General features: G+C 41.3%; 1 protein-coding gene across 7 annotated transcripts in view; it reads left to right on the top strand.

Annotated features, from left to right (window-relative positions):
- XRCC4 (X-ray repair cross complementing 4) overlaps positions 1-27,708 on the top strand; it is a 194,375-nt gene that overhangs the window by 7,991 nt on the left and 158,676 nt on the right. For all 7 annotated transcript variants that reach the window (XM_084833604.1, XM_084833601.1, XM_084833605.1 and 4 more), the window contains 2 exons: positions 5,109-5,261; positions 6,925-7,115. In XM_084833604.1, the coding sequence (XP_084689730.1) occupies positions 5,123-5,261; positions 6,925-7,115 (330 nt within the window). In that variant the 5' untranslated portion in view covers positions 5,109-5,122. The remainder of the gene's footprint in view (positions 1-5,108; positions 5,262-6,924; positions 7,116-27,708) is intronic.

Here is a 27,708-nt window from a genome sequence, read left to right on the forward strand (position 1 = left end):
TTCTCAAAGAACTCAAATATGAAATTGCTGATCTTCTAACCAAAATATGCAACATGTCCCTAAGATCAGCATCTGTACCAGAGGACTGGAAGATGGCCACTGTAACACCAATTTTTAAAAAAGGGATCCGGGGGTGATCTGGGAAATTACAGGCCTCTGGGTAAATTGATTGAAAAGCATCATTAAAGATAAAATTAATAAGCATATAGAAATACAAGACCTTGCTGAAAAAGAATCATCACGGCTTCCTCAAAGGTAAGTCCTGTCTCACTAACTTTTTAGAGTTCTCTGAGAGTGTCAATAAACATGTAGACAGGGGTGATCCAGTAGATATTGTTTACTGGGACTTCGAAAAGGCTTTCGACAGTCCCTCATCAAAGACTCCTGAGCAAACTTAGTAGTCATGGGATAGGAGGACAGGTCCTCTTATGGATCACTAACTGGTTAAAGAACAGAAAGCAGAGAGTAGGAATAAATGGTAAATTCTCCCAATGAAGGGATGTACATAGTGGGGTCCCACAGGGATCTGTATTAGGATCAATTCTCTTCAGCTTGTTCATAAATAATCTGGAATTAGGAGTGAGCAGTGAAGTGGCCAAGTTTACAGATGACACAACATTATTCAGGGTGGTTAAAACAAAAAGGGATTGTGAGGAGCTCCAAAAGGATCTCTCCAAGCTGGGAGAATGGTCATCCAAATGGCACATGCTGTTCAGTGTAAGCAAATGTAAAGTGATGCACATTGTGAGGGGAAAATCCCAACTTCAAGTATAACCTGATGGGATCTGAGCTAGCAGTAACCAACCAAGAAAGAGATCTTGGGGTTGTGGTGGACAGCTAGATGAAAATGTTGAACCAGTGTGTGGCCACTGTAAAAAAAGACAAAGTTCATGTTAGGCATAATTAGGAGGGGAATTGAGAATAAAACTGCCAAAATCATACTGCCATTATACAAAACGCGTGCAACCACACTTCGAATACTGTGTATAGTTTTGCTCACCATGTCTATATATTGTAGAGCTGAAAAAAGTAGAAAAAAGGGCAACTAAAATGATCAAGGGGCTGGAGCAACTCCCCTATGACGGAAGGGTACAACAGCTGGGCTTGTTTAGCTTGGGAAAAAGGGAAGTAAGGGGAGACATGACAGAGGTGTAGAAAATTATGCATAGTGTGGAGAATGTGGATAGGGAGACTTTTTGCTCTGTCTCACATAATACTAGGGCCAAGGTCATCCCATGAATCTGATTGGTGGGAGATTCAGGACAGATAAAAGGAAATACTTCACAAAGTGCATAGTCAAACTATGGAATTTGCTATCACAAGATGTGAGGGCCACCAGTTTGGATGGAAGGGGGGTTAGACATATTCCTAGACGAGAAAGATGTCAATGGCTACTAGTTCTGATGGCTATGTGCTACCTCCAGTATCTGAGGCAGAATGCCTATGTACACCAGTTGCTAGGGTAGGGTGCTATTGCACTCATGTCTTGCTTGTGGGTTCCTGGTTGACAGCTGGTTGTCCACTGTGTGAACGGAATGCTGGATTATATGGACCCTTGGTCTGATCTAGCATGGCTCTTATGTTAAGATGATCAATAATATGTTTTAGCTGAGTATTAATAATTATGATTCCTAAGGTGGGGGAATCACTCGGTTTTCAAGTCTCAGGGTGGAAGGTGTGTGTGAAATTTCTTATTTTGTCGAGAAGGGTCACTAGTCCAAAAAGGTTAAGAAACACTGATTTTAAAGAAGTTTAAAACTCTCCTAGTGAAGATCTAGCAAATGTTATTCTAGGTAGGTCGCCTACTTAATCTGTAGGAGAATTGGATGGATGCCTAGGGTTGTCAGATCTCACCCAGAGGTTGCACCTATATCTCTAAATGCTCTGGCACCAAGAGAGAATGCAGCAACTGTGTTTCCTGCCCCTATGTTTTCTCAGGTATTAAGTGTTGTATTTGCCCAAGGTATGACGCAGTTGATTCTTGCAATTGTAAATTGGGTGATATTTGCACTTGCTCCCCTGCCCCTTCTATGCCCTTTTGTGAATCACACAAAGTCTTGTAGTCTCACATTGCTTGCACTGGTGCGGTGCAGGAGCCGGAGAGCTGCTTTGGCACACAACATGTATTGTGCGGATGCAAGGGCGCTTCTTGATGTTCTCTTATTCACATGCTTCTTGCCATGTGGCAACATTGGCTTGCATCCATGTGCCACGTGGACAGGATTTGGCTGTAAATGTAATTGCGCTAGAGTTGCAATGCTTTCTCTTTTAGATCTGTACGTTCCCAAACCATAATGGCTGAGGTCTGAAACACCTGCTGCTGAAACCTATTTCTCAAAGTCAGTCTCTCAAAAGATAGCTCTGCAAGCCAGAAATGAAAAGCTGAAGTTGAAATATCAATGACACTCTGTGGAGCAGTGAACGAAACCTAAGAGTTGGCTCCTGTATTGTGCCTGAGAGCTGTCCAAAGCAGCATACAAAATCATTTGTCAACTATTTTTTTAAGCTGTCTTGTTTATTCATTGGGACTGTGGACTGTCATTGTTCAGGAAGTAGACTCCAACTAATTACACGCCAGCTAACAGCTGATTCTTCCCCAGAAGGAAGCATTGCCTAATAAAGATCATAGATGCCAAACACTAAAGACACAAAGTACTAAAGACGAGCAGCTCAATTGTCAACTGTCTGATGCTCTCAATACAGCCAGTGATGTACAAATTTGGGGTAGAACTCTGCTCTTCCCACCTGCAAGTCAATCTTTGGAACTTAGCAGTTATATGGTGAGGTGTTGATATGTAATATGACTCCTCGTGCCCTTAGGAGGAAAACACTGGCCTGTCTATTGCTATAATCAATCAGCTTTCTTAAAGCATTTCTTTGTATTAATCAAGACAGAGTGGTTTAATTTTACAGAGATGGCAAATGTATTAATCTACAGAAGCAGCATTATTTAATCTTTAAAGGCATTCCAGAATACTCCATCTGGCTATTACTGGCTCATAGATGCCCTTATTATTGGATAAAAAAATAGGTCTGATTTCAATATCTTCAAAATGAAGTGGTGCTAGTAAATATTTGGTTTTGCCAGTCTGGCTTAATTAAACAGTGATGATAATGTAAAAGGAAAATCCCAACAGCCATTACTCAGCTGGCTACCATATCAGACATTTTCAAAAGCTGCTTTTAAAAACTTACAAAGATTTTTATAGGTCTTTTTTCCCTTCAGTGTCAAATATAAGCAAATTGTGTGTAATGTTTATTTAAACACCTTCAGAAGAATTAACAATTATTCATTTGAATAAACTATTGGATATATTAGGGACAAATGCTGAAAAAGGGATGGAATGTGAGTGGTTTGGTTTTTTTTTTTTAACTATATGAACTCCTAAATCATAATATCTAGGGGTCTAGTATACTTTTTCCCTGTAATTTCCCACCAAAATCTGAAAAACCTGACTTGGAAGGACAAAGTGCTTGTGCCACACAGAATCACATTAACCTGTATTTTTACAGAATTCTGCATACGCCTGGAATTCAATTGTAAATTTGGGGGTTTGCTGTGGGGAGTTTGTTTCTGGATCTCACTAAGGTCCTCCATATTGCATCAGACTGGTAGGCTTTATTTATTTATTATAAAATGTATAAACTACATCAAAAGATTGGACAGATGCACAATAAATTAAAATACAAAAGTTTACAGTAAAAGCAAATACATTAATAAAATAGTTGCTGGAGTTTTCTCATCAGTCAGGAAATGGTTGCCTGAAAAAAAAAAGTCTTTAGCAAACACCCAAAACAAAGTAGTGTAGGTACATGCTTGTTCTCAGTTGGAAGGGTGTTCCATAGGGTGGGAGACCTTTAAGTCTCTTTAGATCCTGTGCATATCAATAACATCATTAGCATGTGCCAAGGCCTAGGAGATTGCCTGCCTTAGGGTGCAATCCTCTGTTGATAGCAGCCTCCAAAGTTGGAGGCTGCCGGGTATCCTAATTCAATCCTCGCCTCTGTGCTCTGGCCTGCATTTTTGCTAGATGGGCAATTTTGCCTGTCTAGCCGCAGTGCTTCAGAGCGGTTGGGAAGGAAGCTGGGGCAAGCATGGGAAGCTGCATAAGGCAGCTTCCCCGGTCTCCTTCCTGCCCCCAGGACTGCCCACTTTCTCCTGTCTCCATGCTAAGGTTTCTGTAAAATAAATAATGACTCAGTGAAATATGTGTTGTTGTTCATGCGAGGTTGTATTTACCTAATTTTAAGACCTGCTAAGGACCAGATGATTTTTATTATGGTCTGATACATAAAACCATAGAACTCAAAGAGGGTGTACTTTCTTTTTCACATGACTGTATATTGTTTGAACATGCTTTGGGAGAGGTAAGGAGTGTGAATCAAAGCTCTTCCTTATCCCACTTGTTGATACGAGAAAATATTTTATTTTATTTTAATCCTCAGTCATTATTTCAAACTAGCTATTTGAAATGTCTCTTCTAGAACATAGTGAGCTTGGTTTGCACAAGCATCTAAGCTGCAGTGGCTTGATTAAGCTGTGGTGTGTGCTGGTGCATGCTAGGCTCCATTTGCCTAATTACCTGCCTGGGCAAGGCTTGTCATGTCATCCAAACTTAGGTGGCATGGCTTGTTCAAGGGGGAAACAACCCTCAAATAATTGAACAGCAGCTCATGGGTTATTTGAGGGTTTTCCCCCCCTTCAGCAAGCCATGCTGCCCGGGTTCAGACAACATGACAAGCCACACCCGGGTGGGTAATTAGGCAAGTGGTGCCTGGCATGTGCCAAGGCTTAAACAAGCCATTTAGGCTTGTTTAAGCTGTGGTGATAATGGAACTGGGCCACTCAATTCTTTTTAAGATTATGAAGGATATTCAGGTTTTGTGTATTGGATCTTGAGGTTATACAGGAAAAATAAATGAACTTTAAATCATTTTGTCTCCCTTAAAAATAGAACTCTATTAATTTATAGAACTCTGGTAGGCATTGCTGGCCAATTTTATATTCTTGTTATTTTTTATTGAACTACAAAAATAAATATATATATATATATATATATATATATATATAAATATATAAATATTGCTCTTCCTCACCCCCAAAACAGCTTGCTGGAGAATAATGGAGAAGAAAGTGAGTCGAATCTGTCCTGTTTCTGATCCAGGAACAACGTACTTTCTGCAAATAGCTTGGCAAGAAGAACTGGGCACTGGCTTTGATGTTGTACTCACTGACGGCCAATCAGCTTGGGCTGGGAGAGGTGATATATGATAAATTATTTTACAATTTATTTATTATTTATTACAAGGATTTATAGCCCAACTTTCTGCAACTCGTGCACACAATTATTGAGACATCCCCAAATTCTTCATTGCCATGGCTCAAATGCATAGCAAAAGTTTTAGATTTCTGCTGTTTACATATATGTATAGCCAGAAAGGCTGGACATCTTCTGGTATTTGTTAGAAATTTGCTGCAAATATCTTCCGATGGTTTACCTTTCTATAATATTTTATCCTATATATGCTGTTTGAAATTAATGTGCAACTCTTAACCTAGGTGTTCTAATATTTTAAGACATAACTTTATTTTTTAACATCTTCCCATCTCTCAAATTATTCAGGCTGCAATACATTGGAAATGTTTGTATGTGTATAGGGAATCTGTGGAAGAGCTTTGGTGTTTTCTTTAGGTTTTTATCGCTGCATATAACCCAAGGCTGACAAAGCAAATTTCTTTTAAAACTGAGCAGTGGTTTGACTCGCTTGCTATGGGATAATGTGACAGTGAAAATGAAAAAGTTCTGTCTGTGCACACCTGCACATAAATGGATTTCTGGATATATGGTCTTAGAGATTAATAACAGGACCCTATACATGTCCACTCAGAATGCAATGGGACTTCTTCCCGAATAAATGGGCTTTGTGAGGTTTTCTTCATATCCTGGATTTTAGGCTACAGTCTTGGGCATAGGGAGATGCACCTAAGCCTGTTGACTTCAGTGGCTTTGGATGTGCTTAACTCTGCATAGGATCAGGCTGTTCATATTTCTGTTGCTTTAGAAAATCTAAACTCGTACATAAAAACATAAGATGAGTCCTCCTGGTTTAAAACAAAGGCTTATCTAGTCCAACATTATGTTCCCATAGTAGTCAACCAGATGCTTATGGGAAGCCTATAAGCAAGATACGAGTGCAATAGCACCTTCCCACTCGTGTTTCCAGCAACTGGTACTGGAAGGCATACTGCCTCTGATACTGGAGATCATGCATAGCCGTTATGACTAGTAGACATTGATAGCCCCCATGAATTTGTTTTAGTTGGTGGTAATAATTTCATCTTGTTGTAGTAAATTCTATAGTTTACATTAGCACTGGGTGAAGAAGTACTTTGTTTTGTCCGTCCTGCTTCTTAAATTACATATCTCAACAGGTCAACACTAATATGGCTGATCTGTAAAGTGTTTGGTAAGTCACAGAAAGTAAGAAGGGAAGGAATGGCTCTATGCTGCCTCCTATCAGAGGCAGTATGCCTATGTATGTCAGTTGCTGGGGAACATGGGTTGGAGGGTGCTGTTACACTTGTGTCCTGCTTCTAGATTTCCATGGGTGGCTAGTTGGCCATTGTGTGAACAGAATGCTGGATTAGATGGACCCTTGGTCTGATCCAGCACGGCTCTTCTTATGTTCTTATGTTGAATGAAACAAATCATGGCAAGCCTTCTTGCCCTCTTCTGTATTTGGAAGAAATCCTAAAAGATTTGACACTGGTGTAATACTTTTAAAAGTTGAATTTTGACATTAATGTTTTCAGAACCATCGATAGATAAAAAGGGAGGTGTGTGAGGAAGCAGCAGTACTTGATTTTTTAAATTGTTTTCATTCTGAATTTTATTTTAATTTTTCCAATTCAACCCCCTTCAGTGCCCAAAGTTGAGATTTCCAAGGAAGCTGCTGACATGGAAATGGAGGAAGAGAAATATATTGAAGAGCTAAAAAAAGTGTTGTTGTTCAGAGAAGGACTGGCGGATATATACAATTTTGATATTTCTAAAGGAGGGGGAAATGGAGAGTGCCTTCATTTTTCTTATGAAAAGAATCTGAAAGATGTTTCTGTAAGTATTGCTGTATTACACTGTTTTTCCAACAGAGTTCAAGAATAGTAGACCATAAATCTTCAATAACAGAGGACACTTGAAGTCTTTTCTTGAACCGTAGCTTTGAAGAATTCTGTAATGGACAAGTACAGTCAGGGCCAGAAATATTGGAACAAGGATAATTGTTTTGGCAGTTGGCCTCTGTATACCACCACATTGAAGTTGAAAGGAAACACACCCAGATGGGAGCGAAGTCAGGACTTTCAGCTGTAATTCAAGGGGTTTGACAAAAGTGGGCACTAACCATTCAGGAAGTACAGCCAGTGGCATACACACACACCCATCGTTGGTGGCTCATAAATAATGGAACAAACCAACATCATTTCAAACTTAAGGATCGCCTTTAATACCTGGATGAAAATCCTTTGCAGTCAATGACTTCCTGAAGTCTGGAACCTATGGACATGACCAAATGCTGAGTTTCCTCCCTCGAGATGCTTTGCTAGGCCTTTACTGCAGCTGCCTTCAGCTGCTGCTTGTTTGTGGGTCTTTCTGCCTTCAGCCTTGTCTTCAGTAAGTGAAAAGCATGCTGTATTGGGTTGAGATCAGGTGACTGACTTGGCCATTGGAGAACATCCCACTTTGCCTTGAGAAACTCTTGGGTAGCTTTTGCTGTATGTTTTGGGTCATTATCCATCTGCAATATGAAGCGGCATCCTATCCGTTTGGCAGCATTCGGCTGAATCTGAGCAGAAAGTATACACTTCAGAATTCATCCTGCTGCTTTGATCAGCAGTCAGGTCATCAATAAACACCAGTGACCTGGTTCCATTGGCAGCCATACATGCCCATGCCATAACACTGCCTCCACCATGTTTGACAGATGATGTGTTATGCTTTGGATCATGAGCTGTTCCTTTCCTTCTCCATACTTTTCCCATCATTCTGGTACAAGTTAATCTTGGTTTCATCAGTCCAAAGAATCTTATTCCAGAACTGGGCAGGCTTTTTTAGGTGTTTGCTGGCAAAGGCTAATCTGGCCTGTCTGTTCTTGAGTGTTACCAGTGGTTTGCACCTTGTTGTGAAGCCTCTGTATTTACATTCATAAAGCCGTCTCTTGACTGTAGATGTTGACAGTGACATGCCTACCTGCGCAACAGCGTTCTTGACCTGGGTAGATGTTGTGAAAGGGTTCCTCTTCACCCTGAGCAGCATTCTGCGGTCATCTACTTTAGTTGTCTTCCGTGGTCTTCCAGGCCTTTTGCTGTTGCTGAGCTCGCGAGTTAATTCCTTCTTTTTCAGGATGTTCCAAACTGTTGTATTGGCCACTCCCACTGTTATTGCTTTCTCTCTGATGGGTTTATTTTGTTTCCTCAGCCTAATGATGGCCTCCTTCACTCACATGGACACCTCTTTGGACCTCATGTTGGGAGTTCCAGTGAACAGCTACCAAATGCAAATGTAATGCTCAGAACCACCTCCAGGCCTTTTATGTGCTTGATTGGTCATGGGGTAGCCAGGAAACAGGCCATACCTGGCCATGCAGCTGCTTGTCAGCCATTACTTATGAGCCACCAACGATGGGTGTGTGTGTATGCCACTGGCTGTACTTCCTAAATGGTTAGTGCCCACTTTTGTCAAACCCCTTGAATTACAACTGAAAGTCCTGACTTTGCTCCCATCTGGGTGTGTTTCCTTTCAGCTTCAATGTGGTGGTGTACAGAGGCCAACTGCCAAAACAGTTATCCTTGTTCCAATATTTCTGGCCCTGGCTGTATCTAATTCTCAGCATATTGTTCAATTTTTTTTTTTAACTAGAGGAAAAAGATGGTGCTTATAAGAATGTTTTAAACTACGAACAATATAAATATTTATTTGGCTTTTTGATTCTAAAAGTTTGGTAAAGCGGGGAGTCATTTTGTTAAAGATAAGCGTATTTTAGCTCTCTGTATTTTTGCCCTGACAAGGGCAACCAAAACAAAATTAAATTAATGGGAGCAGCTTAAATGGTTAAGGGTGTTTGTATTTACCCTCCTTGTGGGAATTTAATCTGAAATAAGTTAATTTATTGCTTTAGACTATCAAATCTTTATAGACTATTGCATTTCTGGTGTGATTTGAAACATGACAGAATTTGCTTGCAAGTGGGTAGCATTGACCAAATGTACACAAAAGAATATTTATCACATGAGGTAAACTGTGGCTTGCCATAATCCATAATGGCTTGCAGATTGGTAGTGTGCTTGTCCTTGGGATGTTAGTAAAAAGTGTTTCTTCGTTAACTAAGGTTCAAACTACACATAATTTTAGTCACATGTAGTCTTTCCGCTGAATCTTTCTTTCTTTCTTTCTTTCTTTCTTTCTTTCTTTCTTTCTTTCTTTCTTAAGCAGCCACCCAGGTTACAGTCTCCAGTGAGGCACCAATGTGTGTGGCTTCTTAACCCTTTCCTCTCTGTCACTTTCAAATTGTCCTCCCCCCACACCACCAGATGCTGTCCATCTTGTGTGGGAAAAGATATGGGTATTTATACTGAACAGTTTCATAACCTTCTGTTTGATGGAAAATATTCATTTATTTGGGGTTATTAAAAGAATCACAAATAGCAATATTTTGGGGGGTGGGGGGAGAAATGGAAGGAAATCCACCCATTCGTATGTGCTGTTGTGTCTGCAAAGCCGTTATTAGAAATCAAGCTCTAGGCTCAACTGACATGGTGTTGCAGCTTGAAGTATTGTGCTGGCATTGAATACCCTTCTCCAGTACTAGAACAGCTGCCTCCGGTAGCATTTTAATTTTATGACATATTTGGTAAAGTAGCACCACTAGCGCTGTCTCCTGTACAGCAAGCAGTAGAGTGGCCCTCTACTGATGCCTCTTTTCTTCCATCCCATTCAAATAACCTTTTTGGACTTGTAGTTCTAGCTCACTGAACCATAAGGTTCAGAAGGTGGTTTGTCAGGTAAGTAGGTCAGAACTGGAAAGCTGTACTCCGCTTGTCAACGTTGTGCCATGAAAGCTGCAGTGACTAATTAAAATCAGGCTGGCAACCTTAAGTGTACATCACTAGAAAGAAATACTGTTGAAATCTCAGTGGGTTATACTTCTGACTAAACATGTTTAAGAATGGGGGTAGCTATATTTATTTATCTATCACATATGTATCCTGCTATGTGTGTGTTTTATGTTCATGGTAACCTAGTTATTTGTCCAAGGCCACCCAGTGAGCTTCGTGGGTGAGTGGGGACCCAGGAAATCTAGATGTGATTGGTGAGGCTGACAGTCCTGTGTACTGATAATGACAATAACCAGGGCTCTTATTTTTGCTTTTAAAGTGTTAACATTCTTCTTAACAAGCATGCCTAATACTAATGGGTTGTTAAAAATTAACTTGATAAGGATGTGGATAATACATCAAACAATATAGTTTTCGTTACTATCCCATTCAAGTAGGTGTTCTGGGGTGTATAATGAATGTAGTACTTACCTCCTTAAGCCTCTAGTTGAAATTTTCAAGGAAACCCAATTAATTTTATCTGTCAAATATATCCACAACTGAAGCATATAACCCAAAGAAAGCAGAGGTAATGGGTTAAAATGAAGGAAAGGAAAATATGGGTTGATAGCTGGAGAATGTGTTCACTTGGCAAAATTTGTCTGTCTTTGGAAATATTTGTTGAAGGAAATAGCAGCAGTGTACTTTGTTGAGTCATTCTACTGTAACTAGACAAAGCACTGGAAAATTCACCCTTCAGAACAGTCCTGCATTGGCAGCAAAATACACTTCATGACCTAATTAGGTGTTTTGCATTCTAAAAATTTAGAATGTTGAGATTGCTAGCCCACACATGGGGCAGATATAAAAAGTCTTCCAGGCAGCTATGTTGTAATGAAGTACAATCTATACAAGAAAATTAATGAATTAAGCATAAAGAGATTGAGGAGAGCATCAAGGGTAGTCCTCACAAAATACTTATGAGTGTTGATTTCAACATTGGACCAACATGACTGAGGTTTGGGATCATGTGGGCTATTAATGTAATAATAAAACTTTTTGTTTTTATGTTGTAATGAAGTACATTACAAAGTACATTACAAATAATAAAACTTTTTATATTGTAATGAAGTACAATCTGTACAAGAAAATTCATGATTTTTTTGTTTTTACTTTATGAAAAATATCAATATTCAATAACCCCAATTCCTCTAAGATAGTTTAAAAAGGAAAGCTGATTAAAAAGAAAATAATTTGGCATGTATTGCATATTGACATGTATTGCAATTCCTATGGAATTCCCTGCCTTTGGAGGTCAGGCAGGCACTAATGTTGTGTTGCTTTCGGCGTCTCCTGAAAACATTGTTATTTCAGGAAGCCTTCCTCAAGAGACCAGCTATGGTTTATCAAACTTGGTTTTATAAGAACTTTGTTTCTTTTTTTAAAAAAAATTAAAAGTTATTTTAACGTGATGTTTTTTTTCTTTATCCTGTCTGCTGTTCACCACTTCAAGGTCTTTGGATGTGGAGCGGTATACAAATATTGCAAATAAATAAATTGTATTGCAATATCCACCAAGGAGCTTTCTTGAGCTATTAAGGTGAAATGCTAATTGTATTATATTGCTGTTCTAAGTGGTGCTGCCTTTCAAAACAGTTCTGAAACTGCAGCCAGAACAGATTTTCACTGTCCACTCGTTAAAAGGGGTTAGCAGCTAGGAGCATGTAACACCAGTTTTGAAGGAGCTTTTCCCATTGCCAACTGAGATAATGTTTTCTTCATTATGAGTTCCCATGTGCATTCAGATAATCTAACAAGATCCTGTGCCAAGTTGTATTGTTTGCGGAAATTACGTTATCAGATATTGGGGACAGGGGCTTTTCTCTAGTGGCTCCAGGATTGTGAAATGCCATCCCTTGTGAAACTTGCTTGGCTATATCTATTTTAACCCTTTGAAAGCAGCTTTTCTATTCCTTGAGATTAAGGGAGGGCTTAATGATGCCCAAGCTGTCTTGCTGATATTAAAAAAAAATATTATAAGTATTTGTGTGTGTGTGTGTGTGTGTGTGTGTGTGTGAAGTGTAGTTTTAAACCTGGTTAACCACATCAGGACTGGTTGGACAAAAGGTGGGTTACAAATGAAGTAAATGCACATTAAGGAGGCGAAAACACCTGTCTAGCTAAAATGCAGAGCAGGAGGATATTTTGGAGGCTTACAAGTGCCCAGGGCGGATTTAGTAGGACTGCACCCTAGGTAGGATTGCATCATTTCAGCAGGCTGGTGGAATGGCCCTGCTTCCCCTTTTCATCTCCCTCAGCTCAGCCTGCTGGAATGGCTGCTGGTGGTGACAGTTGAGGGAGAAGGAGCCTTCATGGAGGTGACCTTCACCAGGGCTGGGGGAACAGCTCCCCTTATCTCCCTCAGTACATCCTTCTGCAATAGGCTGCAATGCAGTGACTGTGGGTGGGGCTGTACATCCCAATCCACATAAAAAGATGCATTGGTCAGTTCAATGGTGTCCATAGAATCACTAAGAAGTGGATGCAGTTATAGCCCCAATTGAGCATCAGCTGTAGTGTAGTGGTGAGAGTGACGGACTGGGAGCCGGGAGATCTGGGTTCTAGTCCCCACTTGGCCATGGAAGCTCACTGGGTGACTTTGGGCCAGTCACAGACTCTCAGCCCAACCTACCTCACAGGGTTGTTGTTGTGAGGATACAACGGTGAGGAGGAGGATAATGTAAGCCGCCTTGAGTTCCTTGCGAGAGGGAGAAAGGCGGGGTATAAATGCAATAAATAAATAAATAAATAAGCTGTGCTCATAGACCCTATTTCTCTTTAGGCAGGGTAACATATATAATTTAAAGTTGGATGTTAGTTGGTGATCCCTTTTTGACTGATTCTCATGAAACACACTTCATTGGAAAGCGTTTGACATGCAGATTCCATGAATAACAATGGTTTTCACTATAATTCAAAGTCAGGAGTTTACTTATGTCCATAAAGCTTTTTCTTTTCTTTTAAGAATTAAGCTATCTTCTGTACTATAAAGTTTTAGTTTTAATATCAAAAATGTAAAATATAATTAAAAAAACATAATTAATTGCAAATTGGAGCAAAATGAAATATGAACACACAAAAAAGTATCTGTACAGCTTTATAAACAGAGGCATAGGCCAAAGTACAATGATATACCAGTAACATATGGCCTGTAAACAAATCATGAAGGGATTAAGAGAGACCTACAGTTAAAAGCATGAACTTAGGCACACTCTGCGAGAGAGCGGAGGACAGGAAGGCCTGGCGTGCTATGGTCCATGGGGTCTCGAAGAGTCAGACACGACTTAACGACTGAACAACAACAATAGTTAAAAGTAACCTAGTCAAAATTTGAAAGGAAGGGAGGAAGGAAAGGAAGACTCTTGCTGTTAAATTTAACAACATTTATATATTCCACACATTACTAACACCCCTATTTATTTATTTATTTAAAACATTTGTATCCCGCCCTATATCATTAAGATGGCAGGGTGGCGTACAGATAAAATCAGTATAAACAGTATAAAACAATAAATAATTTAAACAGGTAAAAACATATTAAACCATTAAACAAGCTAATACCAATTAAAATCTAAAACAATAAAACAGTTAAAACAGTGTGCTACTTTAGGGAATACATTTAGCCCTCAAAGGTTTTGATAAAAAGCCATGTTTTTACTTGGTGCAGAAATGAGAACCCTAGCTGTCAAACGCTTACCGGTAACAGTAACCAGCAGGTGAACCGCGAGTCTCAGCCCACCGCACACCACAGCGCTAATTCCACTCCTCCAGCCCCTAGAGAAGAAGCTTTGTGCCCCTGTCTAGATGCTGCCACGCCCGCCTTGGCAAGCTTGCATATGCAGGCGACCTATCGGTCTTTTGATGACAGCAAAGCTCTGGCCAGCCTTGCATCTGTCAGTATCTCAAACTGGCCCAGGCGTTAGAGGACACTGTGCCTGTTGGCATGCATCCTGCAACCAATATTCACAGGTTTGATATCCGCAGCTGTGTAGGGGTGTCAGAGAATTCCGCGATGGATCTCGGTGAGGCCGAATGCCAGTGCATTCGCCCCCCCAAAATCCGTTGCGGAACGAAGCCCCCGCCTCCCCAACCCACGAAAGGCGCACGGGACGAAGTCCCCGCCGCCCCCAACCCACAAAAGGCGCGCGAAACGGAGCACTTACCTGCTCCTGTCCGCGCTGCTTTGCAAATGGCGGCCGTCCTGCGGCCGCCATTCACTTCCTCTTCATAGCCGTGATAGGCTACGAAAATACATAGCCTATCACGGCTAATGCAGGGACGCCATTTGCATCCCTGCAGAGGCCGTGATAGGCTACATAAGTATTTACGTAGCCTATCACGGCAGGGGGGAAAAACCCTAGTGTACGCAAATGGCGGCAGCTACGACAGCCGCCATTTGCGTCCCTGCAGGGCTGCCCAGCGGCTGGATGTCCAGCTGCGGCTGGGCAGGATTCTGAGAGGGAGGACTGGATCACCTCCCTCCCCGTCAAGGATTCCGGGGGGAGGGACGGAGCGCCTCCCCCCCCCAGTGGGAACGGAATGGAAGGTAAGTGTTCCGTCCATCCTTACAGCCGTGTCAAGGTTTGTGAACACTGCAGTGCCTTGCTTTTCAATGGTGAATTGTCAACTCTTTGCTGACATGGAGGAAAGTTTTCACTACCACCGTTCTTGGTTCTGGACTTCATCCACAACATTGTCACTGATGGCTCCATCCTTGGCAAGCAATTCCTGAAGGACATTCACAAGTACAACAGTGCTCTAGGCTTTGCTTCCTTCTACGCACCACTCAAGACAGCATAGCTGCGAGGTCCTGGTCCATTCGTGTTCAAGATGCAAGGTTCAAGTTTACTATCTGATGGACACTTTGCAGTCAGATGAGACTCCAGCCTACAGCTGGCTGTACATTCTTGACACCAACGAGGCCACTATGGCTCACCTTGAGTGAGTAGAGGACAGCACACTGAACCGCACCTTGCTGGAGTCACTCACTAACCTGCTACTTAATGTTAACCCATACGCTAATACCAGCATGTCAGTGAAATCCCTGAGCACGAGAATGCTGCCGCGTTTGCTGCTGGGTGTGCACCAATGGACGAATCACTGTGCTCCCATCACGACTGCAGAATGATGAACACTATGGCTCACTCTGGACGTTATAACGTTCCCCGTGTCTCTGAAGCTGCTGCTGTGTTGGTTACCTCGGATGGCTTTCCTCTGGCTGATCGCTGACTGGTAGTATACCCTAAAGGTGGACAGTGCCACAAGATCTCCTACATGGAGAGTCATGGCGACCCTTTGGTTTACCCTTTGCTGCACTATCATGGTGAGGCTGGATGGAGTCCTGGCATGGCGCATGTTGCAGCCTGGCAAACCAAGATGGCATCTATCTGCCTAGACCTGTCTTCTGCCATGGACAGCTGTACATTGCCATGAGTTATGTGCACCCATTGGCAAACCTCAAGATTCAAGTTGTCAATGGACCAGAATAAGGACGTTACAGTGGCCGCCCTGGAGTTTACACCAAGAACAGTGTATTTAATGAAGCTTTGTAAAGATAAAAGATGTAACACTCTGAATGTTTCAATAAATGCAGTTAGTTAAGTTAAACCTTTTGTTAGATTTGAATTTTTTCTGTGAACCAACTTGTTATCATTAAGTGACTCTATCAAATACAATAGGAAGTATCTTCCCACTTTCATGAAGAACAAAATAAAACTTCATTTGCCTTTCTGGTTGAAAAATATCCTGATAGATGTAGAACGCTATGAAATTATATTTCATTAATAGTGCTGTCAGAGGATAAGATTAATGTGCAGTTTAGACATCTGCTAAAAGAAGATTGCAATTACTGCAAATAGGTATATTTTCAATGGAGGAGAATTATTTAATATTGATGGAGTGTTTCAACTTTAATAAGATTTGGACAACTTCAAGCAATTTTCAAATGAATATTCCTTCTTTCAAACCAAATGTGGTGCCTGCTGGGATCCCTAACAGCATCAAGGAAGCTCTCCATTCCCTGCCCTCTTCAACAATTTTTTTTTTAAATTTTTAAAAACCTTGAAAAACATTAAAGCACAAGGTTTTCCTTCCTGTTCCTGAACCTGCTACTCATCAGCTGTTCTGGCAAGAAGAAAGGGAAAGAGTTGGTTCCTGGCCCCGCCCAATCTTCTTCCACCCACACAGACCTTTCCCCTTTGATCTCTCTCTCTCTCTCTCTCTCTCTCTCTCCTCCCAGCCTCTAGCCTTGGTATTTCTCCCTCCACAACCCCTTTCCTTGCTATTTCTCTCCCTTCCTTGTCCCTAGTATTCTTCTTTCTCTTCCTTCTTAACCTCTAGCCTTACTCTCTCACACACTGACTCCTTTAATTTGCTGTTTATCTCCGCTCCCAAGCACTTCCCTCGCTATTTCTTCCCCTCTACCGCTTTGCCTTGATATTTCCCCTCCCTCCCATCCTCTAGCCTCGTGCCTTGCATCTCCCCCCATCTCTTTACCTCGCTGTTTCTGCCCCATCCTAGCCTCTAGCCTTGCTCTTTCTCTCACTACTTCTGTTTCCCTCCCAGTCTCTAAATTTGTTCTTTCTCTCCCTTACCCCACTGTCTTGCAATTTGTTCCTCCTCCCAGCCCCTAGCCTTGCTCTTTTTCTCTCCCTTCCCAGCCCCTTCTCTCAGTAATTCCCACTGAGTTCCATGAAAGTGTGCATAGGATTGCAACCTTAAAAAGATATTTTGTTGTGCTCCTGTGGGATGAAATACGTGGATTGGTTTTGGAATTCAGATGCTTTTTCTACTTGTACTCCATTTCTTGAGTGGATTTCTTATATTTTGACTACCCAGGCCCCCACAGCAGCCGTTATATGACTAGCCACATACACTGTGGGAGCCATTTTGTGGTGGTGCCCTCAGCAGTTTTTCAATTCCCAAATGTGCCCACAGGTCCAAAAAGGCTGGGGACCCCGGTTTTAAACTATATAATGAAGAAACTGAACAGGTATATAACACTTCCTCTGTTTCTGTGAGATGTTCTTAGGCTTTTGAAGTTGCAATCAAAGGACATGGGTTATTAGTATATCAGAAAACATGAGGGATCTGTATTAGTTGCATTTCAAGTCACCAACTCATACCATCCTTTATTAACTATCTTGTCTCTTAAGACAGGTGTCTTTGTTTCAAGAGTGTTTAACATGCTGCTCTTCTGAAATGTTCTTAGGTTGGTAAGGGTAAACTAGACTGTTGAGAGTTACATGAGAATAACAATAGGCATGGCACACAGTAAGGCTTGTGTCAAAGCAGCTGCAGAGCAAAATGGGCCACACACACTGAGAACTCAGTAAGGGGCCATTGGGGCTTGGCCAGTTAAACTGCTGCCACCTAAACAAACACCATAACAAGAGTCAGTGATTTACTGTTTGATCTAAGTAGGTGACCACTTGGAAGTAAATCTTTCCAAGTACTTCAGCTAGGAACTCTTTGCATATTGCAAATAATGGGACTCCTGCAAGACTTTCTCATTGGAGGTGGCAATTAAATTGATTAAAGCGCTCTTGATAAACAGTATTTGAGGGTAGCAAACCTTTCTCTATAATAAGGTGGCAGGTATTGTATTTTCTCTTTTTTTTCCCCCAAGGAACATTAGTAACATTTTAGCCAAAGATGTTCTACCACCATGTGGAAAACTGCATGACTTAACCAGGCTGAAGAAAGAAACTCTCATAATTTGTTTAAGCTTTTCCAAGGCAACATCTTTTTTTTTGCAGAGTGTTCTAAAATATAGGTCATAGAACAGAAGGATAATTTTAATTTTCAATTTGATTAAAGCATCGAGTCATATGTGTGCTTAAATATGTATTTCCACAATTGTTGGTAGGGTGCGGTGGGGTGGAATAGAAGTAGAATCTGTGTGGTTCTAAAAGCTTCCCAAATGGTAATGTCAAATGACTGAAGTTGTACATTTCATTTTTCCTGTTTTGGAATACATGCTGTGCACTACAGTTCTTGCTATTACAAGCCAGTGTTTACATTTACTTGTTCAGCTGAGTAAAAAACTCACTTCTTGTCATGAAAGAAGTTGTGGAAGGAAAAATCTTTAAATCATAGGCTATTGACCAGGCCAGACTTGGCTTCCGTAAAGAAATATCTAGAGGGTCCTGGAAACAGATTACTACGGGAATGGCTTCTGTCTCAAATTATGAATTTCTAGCTTTTTCTGTTGGTAGAAATACATTTTAAAAATTATTTAATCATAACTACCTCTATTTCTGAAGTTCAGGTTAGAGTGTCCATAGTTAATGTAGCAAAAATAGCATCACCCACACATAAGACGGGAAGATATTAGCATGCTTGGGGGAACCCAGAGGTTTGCAGAAGTACAATTTCTTTTTAGTAAAATCAGCAAAGGAGGTTAAAAAAATTAAATCCCCACTCCGGGTTGCTATTAGCCTTGTATTCTCTTAAGCCATTACATTTCCCCTTCTGCAGCCAGTAGCAACATCTGTGCTGGGGAGCTTTGGATACAGGAGAAAGTGTTAAACTCTTCTCCCCACAAGTTGTGCCCCTGATCCAAATTCCCCCCCCCCCGACTGCATTTTGAGAAAGAAAAAGGTGTTGGGATCCCCAAACACAAAGCTCTGATATCATGTCTGGTCTGATGTTAATAGGAATTGATGGCATTATCTTTTGTGAATTTGTCAGATCTTTAGATCTGGCTTTGTAAAGCCATCCAAGGTAGTGGCCATCACCAGATTTTGTAGTGCATTCCATAACTTAATTATGTGTTGTGGGAAGAAGAAGTAAATTTACACTGCAGTGCATGTTGTTTACCTACCTAAATTATTACAAACATTTCAAGAGCAATTGCTGTATTTCTAATCTAAGTCAATTACTTTCCACCAGTGCTCTTTTGTTTCATACACATATATTGGATTCCTGTACATAGTATATCTTGTGGGTAAGAATGCCCAGGAGAGTCCTCTGTCATCTCCTGATATCTGGAACTCTGACCCTCATTACTAAAATGAGATTTAAATTAAACAAACAACTCTGATTGTAAGTATGTAGTCTTCAGCATAGCATATAAGTCCTGGGAACATTGTCAAAGATCATCAACCTCTGCATCTGGCAAATGACAATTACAATCCTCATTAACAACCTGATGTTTACCACGAAGGACTAATATAAGTCTTATCAAGATGTTGTTCAAGAAAAATTGCAGATCATAAGCCATTGACTGTTTCTAGCTCTTAAGATCTATGAGTAAAGCCAATAAACTTTCAGAAGTTAAATTCTTATTCATGTAGGATGGAATAATGAGGCCATGGCACTGCTGATTTCTATTGCCATCTATCTTGTATGGTATAGCCAGTAGAGGGTGAATATGCAGTACTAACAGGATAAGAGATACTGTTTCTTCCCCATTCCATCCTTTGCAATCTTCTGTTTGTGGATGTGGCTATCTTGCTGCTGTTATGGAAACGTCACTTGCAGGAATATTACACAATGGGTAGAATGTAGTTGTGGCAGCCAGCTTTCATCACTAGGTGGGGCTTTGAGGAAAAGAATTTAAAACCAGTGACTTTCTCATAACAGATAGAAACTTCTGTAACCCTGTCACAAGCCAAAGTGCTCATGTGTATTGTGGTGTCTTATAAATTGTTTAATTTATATATTATTATAAGTTGCCTTGTAAAAAAACTCTAAAAGGTGGGAGATAAATATTAAACCCACCTTGAGCCTGGATGGACAGAGCTGTATGGGTCATGTGGGTGGCATTTATAGCACTACAGCTTCTGCTGAGTAGATCCCATGCAGTTCCTTGGTACAATAGGGAGCTGCAGGTGATGGAGCAGTAGGGGTAACAACTAGAATGCAGGTGGGAAAATACTCGGGGCAAATTTTAGCCAGCACAAGCTAAAACTCACTTTAGAGGCTACTTCATGGCAGTAGAAGCAGCAAAGTGACATCACTGTTATATCAGTGCAGTATCATCCGGTGGAGCTTTTCATAGTAGTTCAAGGCCTTGGGAGGCTGGACCCTCTGCTGGACTGGATGACTGCTCAATGGCCCATTGTGCCTGGAAGGCAGACACAATTCTCAGACTTTGAGTCTATATTGGTTGCGAAGCTGTCCCATCAGCTGTCAAGGCCCTCATCTTATCACGTTGCTTTTGTAACTTTCAGTTCCTTTAGCCTGAATATGTGGACAAGGTCCTTGTAGCTTCGTAGAACACCCTGTGTTCTTCCAAAGACCGTTGCCAATCCTGCTTAATTTTAGCTTGCTGGGAGATACACATTAGTTTTGGTAAATCCCTTTCTGAGGGAGGGCTCCTTGAGGGCCTGAAAGAGGTCAAATGTAAAACCTCTCCTGAAGCCTCGCTTGGATTAATCAGTTATGAGAAGTGTCTGGCTAATATCCAGTATTCCACTTACGCACAATTATATAGTGAGTCGTGGTGTGTGAACTCCAGGTTCCCTGAGATCAAAGTGATTAAACGATCTCATTTTAGTTTGGCTTTTGATCAGATTTGGAGACAGAACTGGCCTGGTCAATCATCTTTGCTGCGGGAGACAGAGATTGCAGTTGTGTCCCTGTGGGTTCTTTTGGACCTCTGGGATTTTTGAAATAATTGAGTGTAGGATCTTTCTGAAGCAACTGGTAAGACTGGCAGTGCGGGGGGAGGGAGTCACTGCTTTGAAGTGGTTCCAATTACTTGTCAAGCAAGTTGCAGAAGTTAGTCCTGGGAGATTGCGGCTATACCTCATGGGAGTTTTCCTGTAGGAAGCCACAAAGTTCATTATTCTTTCCTATGCCGTTCAATACCTACATGAAGTTATTGGGAGAGGTTGCTCAAGGATTTTGAATCCAGTGTCATCAGTATGTTGACGACACCTAATAATACCTCTTCTTTTCTGGGTGTCCCACTGAGGTGATGGTTTAGTGAATCCAATGCCTGGAATCAGTAATGGGCTGTATGAATTCTAATGGATGTGCTCACTCCAAATGAAACTTAAGGCACAATCCTATGCATGCTTATAAAGAAAAAAATTCTACAGCTCCTAACATTCCCCAGCCCGCCATTGTAGGATATATTTTTTCTGTCTAAACATGAATAGGATTGCACCCTTAGATATTAATGATGGGTGGCCAGTTGAACTGGGTAGTAGACCTGTTCTGGATGGGGTTGCTATTCCCTTGAAAGGGCCAGATTTACAGCACAGAAATGCTTGGTGCTTCTGGACCTGGCTCTTTGGCTTAATGTTCAGGTGGTATCTGTAACTAGGAAGTATCTTTTTTCAGCTTCACTTTGTATTCCAGCTCCACCCTCTCCAGGGACCTAGCTATTGTGACTGGTCCGCTTTTTGCAGATTTTTAGAAAGGGGATGAAGATCTTACTTTCCACAAAAGCTTTTATGTAAAATTTGTAATTTTTCTTCTGCATCTGGCATTGTGACTTATCTGACAGATGTGAGAAAAGCACATGTAGCCAGATAATTTTCTAAAGTATTAACAGCTGTGGATATTAAACTTAAACTAGCAAACATTATTCATGTTCCACATAAAATATTTTTACAAAATGATGTGGAAATAATTAATATTTTGAATGTTGAGCCTAAAAGTTAGTGTGGAAAATGGGAGAAATACAATTTTGAAGAGTTGTAACCAATTAACTAACTTCTTGCTAGGAGCTCTCAAATTGCTAGGAGAGGAAAGCAAAGTTCAGATGTTTGCATTGCGTGCATGTTTGTGCTTCCTGCACCAGTGCATGGCACTGGAGCATGCTCAGTGGCTCTTTATGTGAAGCAGATAGTGCCAGAGAAGTCTGTGGTGTTCATATAGATGTGGGCATCAGTGGGGTGGATGCCTAGTAGTAGTCAGCCTTGTTTCATGGTAGGTGCATAGCATGGCATTGTCATTTGTGTGTCTGCCTGCTCTCTGTGGGATCTCCTTGGGCTATGAGCCTTTCCTGCCATCTGTTGCTCATATATTTTCAGTTAGTGTTCATGTCTGGGGATTTTACTGCTACAACTGCTACAGGGCTCCCACATTGCCCACCCCCACTTCACCCATATCTGACTCTTACTAGGCCTTTCATGATGCAGCGTGGGCACAGTTGCAGTGTCCTGAGTTGCTGTGCTTGTGGAACAACTCTACTTAAATATCATTACTGCTGCGGCATTCACTTTCTGAGTTAAAGAAGCAAAAACTAAACAAAAGGAAAACCATCCAAGAAAGAGATCCTTCTACTTGTTAAGTAATCACTTTAAAATGCTTGATCATAACCAGGCAAGGAAATTCATAGTCATCTGTGACCAGGAGAAGATTTTTTCCCCCAGCTTTAAATGAATCATATTCTTGTACTGTATACTTTGACCTTTAGGGCTAATGCTGCCTTTAGAGTAGTGATGATAGCCATGACGGGTTAAACCCAGGGATATTGAAAGCTTGTGGATTTTAATTGCCATGTAATTTAAATCAGACGTGCCAGACAGTATTTGTATAACATTTTAAGCACAAAGGTTTGCGTCTGGCATGCTTCCAATGCTGCATGTGTTCATCAAATGTTGTTTAGTCATTGCAGCATATTTATGCTATCTGGAAACACATGTATTTAGTTTCCTGAACAATGGGCTTTAATCAAGGCCACCTCCTAGAGATAGACAACAAGGACAACATGTATGTAGCAAGTATAGTGCCAGGATGAAAATTAAGCATACATTTGCTTGAACCTCACCTAATTTCCATCCCCTATATAACAGTTTATCTAAGATGGGCGGGGGTCGGGGCAGCTAAAGATGTTTTGGGCAGAGGACATACTGGTATTAAATTTTATAGTTTGGATAATGGCCAAAACATTAAAGCACGTAAGGAAAAATAAAAGGAAGTAATTGTCATCGATGAATGCTTATGTAGGCCTAATGCTGGTCCTTGTTGTTCATCTCTGCATTTTTCTCAACCTTTTGGTATAAATTTTCGACATGGTTTTCCAATGGTAATGGCTGCAGTCCAGAAAAATGCCTAGCTAGAGTCTCCCCCACACCAGACAGGGTACCTCCCACATTGAAAACTGCTTTTAAAATAAAGTGGAGTTTCAAAACTGATTTATGATGCAGTGGGGGGTGAAGAAAGCCCAGTTGTGCGTGTCCATGAACACTTGATTGCCAAAGATCCTGGCTTCATGAAGTTCACTATTTACAAAATTTGTTGTTGTATTACTATTCTGGTATTACTTTAGAAACATACATTTAGAGCACCCTACTGTAGCCTCTACTTGTGTAACTCTCATTTATGTTGTGCAGTTGTTTAGGATAATGTCCTCTGGATTGCATCTTTAGTGTATAATCACTTGTTTAATTATTTGTGGAGTTTGACAATGTGGGACTTTTGAAATATGCCCCCCCCCCCCCAGACAAGAACACTTCAGTCCAAAATGTACCCACAACTCTGAAGAGTTGGGTAAGTGGTTCACTTAGCACCCCACCCCAGTAAGAACATAAGAAGAGCTGTGCTGGATCAGACCAAACCCCTATATAGGTCCAGCATTCTGTTCCCACGGTGGCCAACCAGATGCTCCTGAGAAGCCCACAAGCAGGACATGATTGCTCCCATTTGTACTTCCCAGTGACTGAGGTATACTGGAAGTACCTCCAATACTGGATGTAATATAACCATTGACAGCCTTCTCCTCCATGAATTTGTCTAATCCCCTTTTAAAGCCATCCAAATTGGTGGCCATCACCACATCTTGTGATAGCAAATTCCATAGTTTATGTGTTGTGGGAAGAAGTACTTCCTTTTATCTCTCTGGATCTTCCACCATTCAGCTTTGTTGGAGGATCCCAGGTTCTAATATATGAGAGAGGGAGAAAAACCCTCTCTATCCATTTTCTTCACACCATGCATAATTTTATACACCTCTATCATGTCCCCCCTTACTTGCCTTTTTTTTTTTCTAAACTAAAGAACTGGGAACGTTGTAATGTTTCCTCATGGGAAGTTGCTCCAGCCCCCTGAGCATTTTGGTTTCCCTTTTCCGCAATTTCTCGAGCTCTACAATTTGAGGGGTTGAGACTTGTGACCAGAACTGTACAGAGTGTTCAAAGTGTGGTTGCACCATAGAGTTGTACAAAGGCATTATGATATAGGCAGTTTTATTTTTTATTTCTTTCCTAATTATCTTTGACATGGAATTTGCCTTTTTCACAGCAGCCATACACTCGGTGGAGATTTCATCGAGCTATTCACCACAGAAGTAAAGGGATGGAGAGGTGGGGTGCTTAGACACTGTAGATCTGGATGAGAATTTCAGGTAATTTTAGGCCCCAGTCATGCAGATAATTTTGTATTTGCACTTTTCAGGATGTGAGCCATTTCCATTGGGGAATAAAATAGTGTTGTTCTTTCCTGTGATTTAATCCCAGTCTTCCTGCCCTAAGGCAAATTCCTCATGGCTACCATCCAGATGGTAGTGTGCCAAAATCAAAGAGCACTGGCAAACAGGATGACACACCAGTATTGTCTGTGTAATTCCATTAGCGGTTTAGTGAAGGGGTCCAGATATATTAAACTACATGTTACAAGAGAATGCAAAAGACAACTCAAGACTGTTTGCTCATCTGCTTCGGGGAAAATACTGTGACCTCCTGTCAGGCCTCTTGAACATTTCTTCTAATGACAAGGTGGGATGAACATACTTTTAATAAATAATGACGATCTGTTAGATTTTGATTACAAAGGACATCTATACACTGATCCACTTGCAGAGAGAATATGCGATTCTCTCTGCATTGGCTACGTCTATGTGCTCGGAAACGGAGCACGGAGACAGGGAAAAGGGGGCAGTCCTCCCTCCCCATTCCTGAAGCCACACCTAGACAGGTGAAATCACCCGCCTAGGGGAAATGCAGGGCGGTGGAGCATGGAGGTGAGGATCTGCATTGAATACTCCTCAGCCTCTAACTTCAGATAGGATTGTGCCCTCCATAATTCAGATTATATAAAACATAAGAGCCATGCTGGATAAGACCAAAGCTAGTCCACCATTCTGTTTGTACAGTGGTCAGTCAGATACCCATGGGAAGCCCAAAAGCAGATTAGTCAACAGCACCCTCCTGGTTGAGATAGAGCTCTATATCTCTCAAGGAACCAGGAACAAAAACATCTTTCAGGTTCATTATCAGACAGCAAGCCTCCCTCATCTGAAAAAATGAGTGTGATAATAGCCTGCCTCAAAGAGTCATAGGAAATAGAATTGAAACGTTCCTGGAGACTTATGGAGAGCCTGGGCTACTATTTCAAATGAATTCCAGCAAAGCAGTAGTTCTGCATGTCATTATCAGGAATGAACTAGCCATTTACATGCTATGTAACAGTGACTGGATTAAAGGTTGTTTGGGATGTGATACTGAATAAACTAGCTGAAGTGTAGAGAGTAGAAAATCTGGTCTTGTTATAATAGGGCCCTGTAAGGCAATATATTGGGTGCCAAATAATTTCTATATCAAACAATCATGTTCAGTTCTAGCAGTTCTTATGGTGTTGTGAACTCAGTAACTTTTTCATTTCTGGAAACTTGATTTAGTCACCTATAACCAGAGAGAAGGACCATACTTTTATGAGCCCACTGAAAGGGCTTGGCACAGTAAAAAACAACAACTCCATCTCAAGTTTCAAGAGAGCAATCATGGTTCCACAAAATGTCTTGCAGTTTATCAAAATGGTTATTTTTCTCTGCTAAAAAAAAAGATTACAGATCATAATTCAAGTTGTGTAGGGCTACCAATGGGGATCTTTCCAAAGGTGCTTAACCGCTAATGATGACTCTTTAAGGAACATGGCACTTTGGAAGAGAAACTTGAAAGTGATTTAGATAATGAAACAAAGAAATTTATTCTTATATTGACTTTAAGATTTCACAATTTTCTCTTGATAATGAGATGCCCTGTCCTTGACTGTGCCATGAGCTCAATCATGACTAATTCATTCAACTGGAAGAGAACAAGAATTCCCTAGTCTAACGACTTCAGTGGCAGGATTGTGTTTCTATATATTTGAGTTTATACTGGGCATATGAGACATCCAACGGAGGAATTCTGGGCCTAAATCCAATGTACCATTATCAGAAGAAATTGCTGCACTACCAGAGCTCTGCTGCCATTTCCTGTTGTGAAAGTGGTTGCACAAGTGCAAGTGAACCTCTCTTAAACCTAAGATCTGCCAGCAGTTGCGCAAGCAGAAGTTGGATTCTTCCCATTGCCTGCTTCAGAATTTTGGTTCCCACTAGCGCAACATCATTTGCACTAGCAGAATAATACTATTGGACACAACCCCTGGCTTTCAGTTCCATTTTGTTAACTCGAACAGCAGATTTCTGCAGAAACCCTTGCTGTAATTTCAATTTTTAGCAGGTTCCAGTTGCACATTATTTCATTGATTCAATATAAGTGATTCTTTGCATAAAGGCTCTGAACTGTGTTTTGCTTGCAGATTCACTTGCACTGTCTGCTTTGTTGTTTGAAGGCTACATAGAATCATTCACATGCATGCATGCATGCATTTTTCTCAAATTAAAGGGTGAATGTATTGTGAGAATACACAATGTGTCAGTATGAATGCTTGATTTATGTGCAGATTTGAAAGCCTGTTAGATTTTGAATGACAGCCTCAAAGTTGGCATTTGGTTGTGATGGTTTAATAATATTACAGCATGCGTGTGTACACGCGCGTGCGCATACACACACACACACACACACATGCAGACAAAGCCTTAGACTGGTGTTTAAAAAAATAACAATGTATTTTTATTTATTTATTTATTTATTAAATTTATTAATCGCCCATCTGACTGGCCACCCAGCCACTCTGGGCGATGTACAACCCACCATAAAACAATTTAAAACAATAAAATTTTACCATAATTTTTTTTTTTTAAATACCCTAACCCACCCCAAATGCCTGCCTGAACAACCACGTTTTTAATGCACGACGGAAGCTCATTAAAGAGGGGGCATGGCGGAGTTCCCTAGGGAGGGAGTTCCACAGAGTGGGGGCCACCACAGAAAAGGCCCTCTCCCTCGTCCCCACCAGTCTAGCTGTCCTGGCTGATGGGACAGAGAGAAGGCCATCCGAGGCTGATCTTGTTAAGCGGCCTGTCTGGTGTTGCTGGAGGCGCTCCTTAAGATAGGCTGGGCCGGAGCCATATAGGGTTTTAAAGGTCAAAACCAACACCTTGAATTTGGCCCGGAAAACAACTGGTAACCAGTGCAACTCCTTCAGCACTGGAGTGATGTGATCTCACCGGCGGCTGCCTTTAATCAGGCGAGCCGCCGCGTTCTGTACCAGCTGCAGCTTCCGAACCGTCTTCAAGGGTAACCCCACATAGAGCGCATTACAGTAGTCTAAACGAGAGGAGACCAGGGCATGTACTACCGATGGGAGCAGATGGTCGGGAAGGAAGGGGCGCAGCCGCCGTATCAGATGGAGTTGATACAGCACTGTCCGGCTCACAGCTGACACCTGAGCCTCCATGGACAGCTGGAGTCCAAAATGACCCCCAGGCTGCGGAC

This window comes from Heloderma suspectum, chromosome 2, assembly GCF_057233095.1.
Source record: "Heloderma suspectum isolate Gila_16-S chromosome 2, 16-S_ref, whole genome shotgun sequence".
Lineage (NCBI taxonomy): Eukaryota > Metazoa > Chordata > Lepidosauria > Squamata > Helodermatidae > Heloderma > Heloderma suspectum.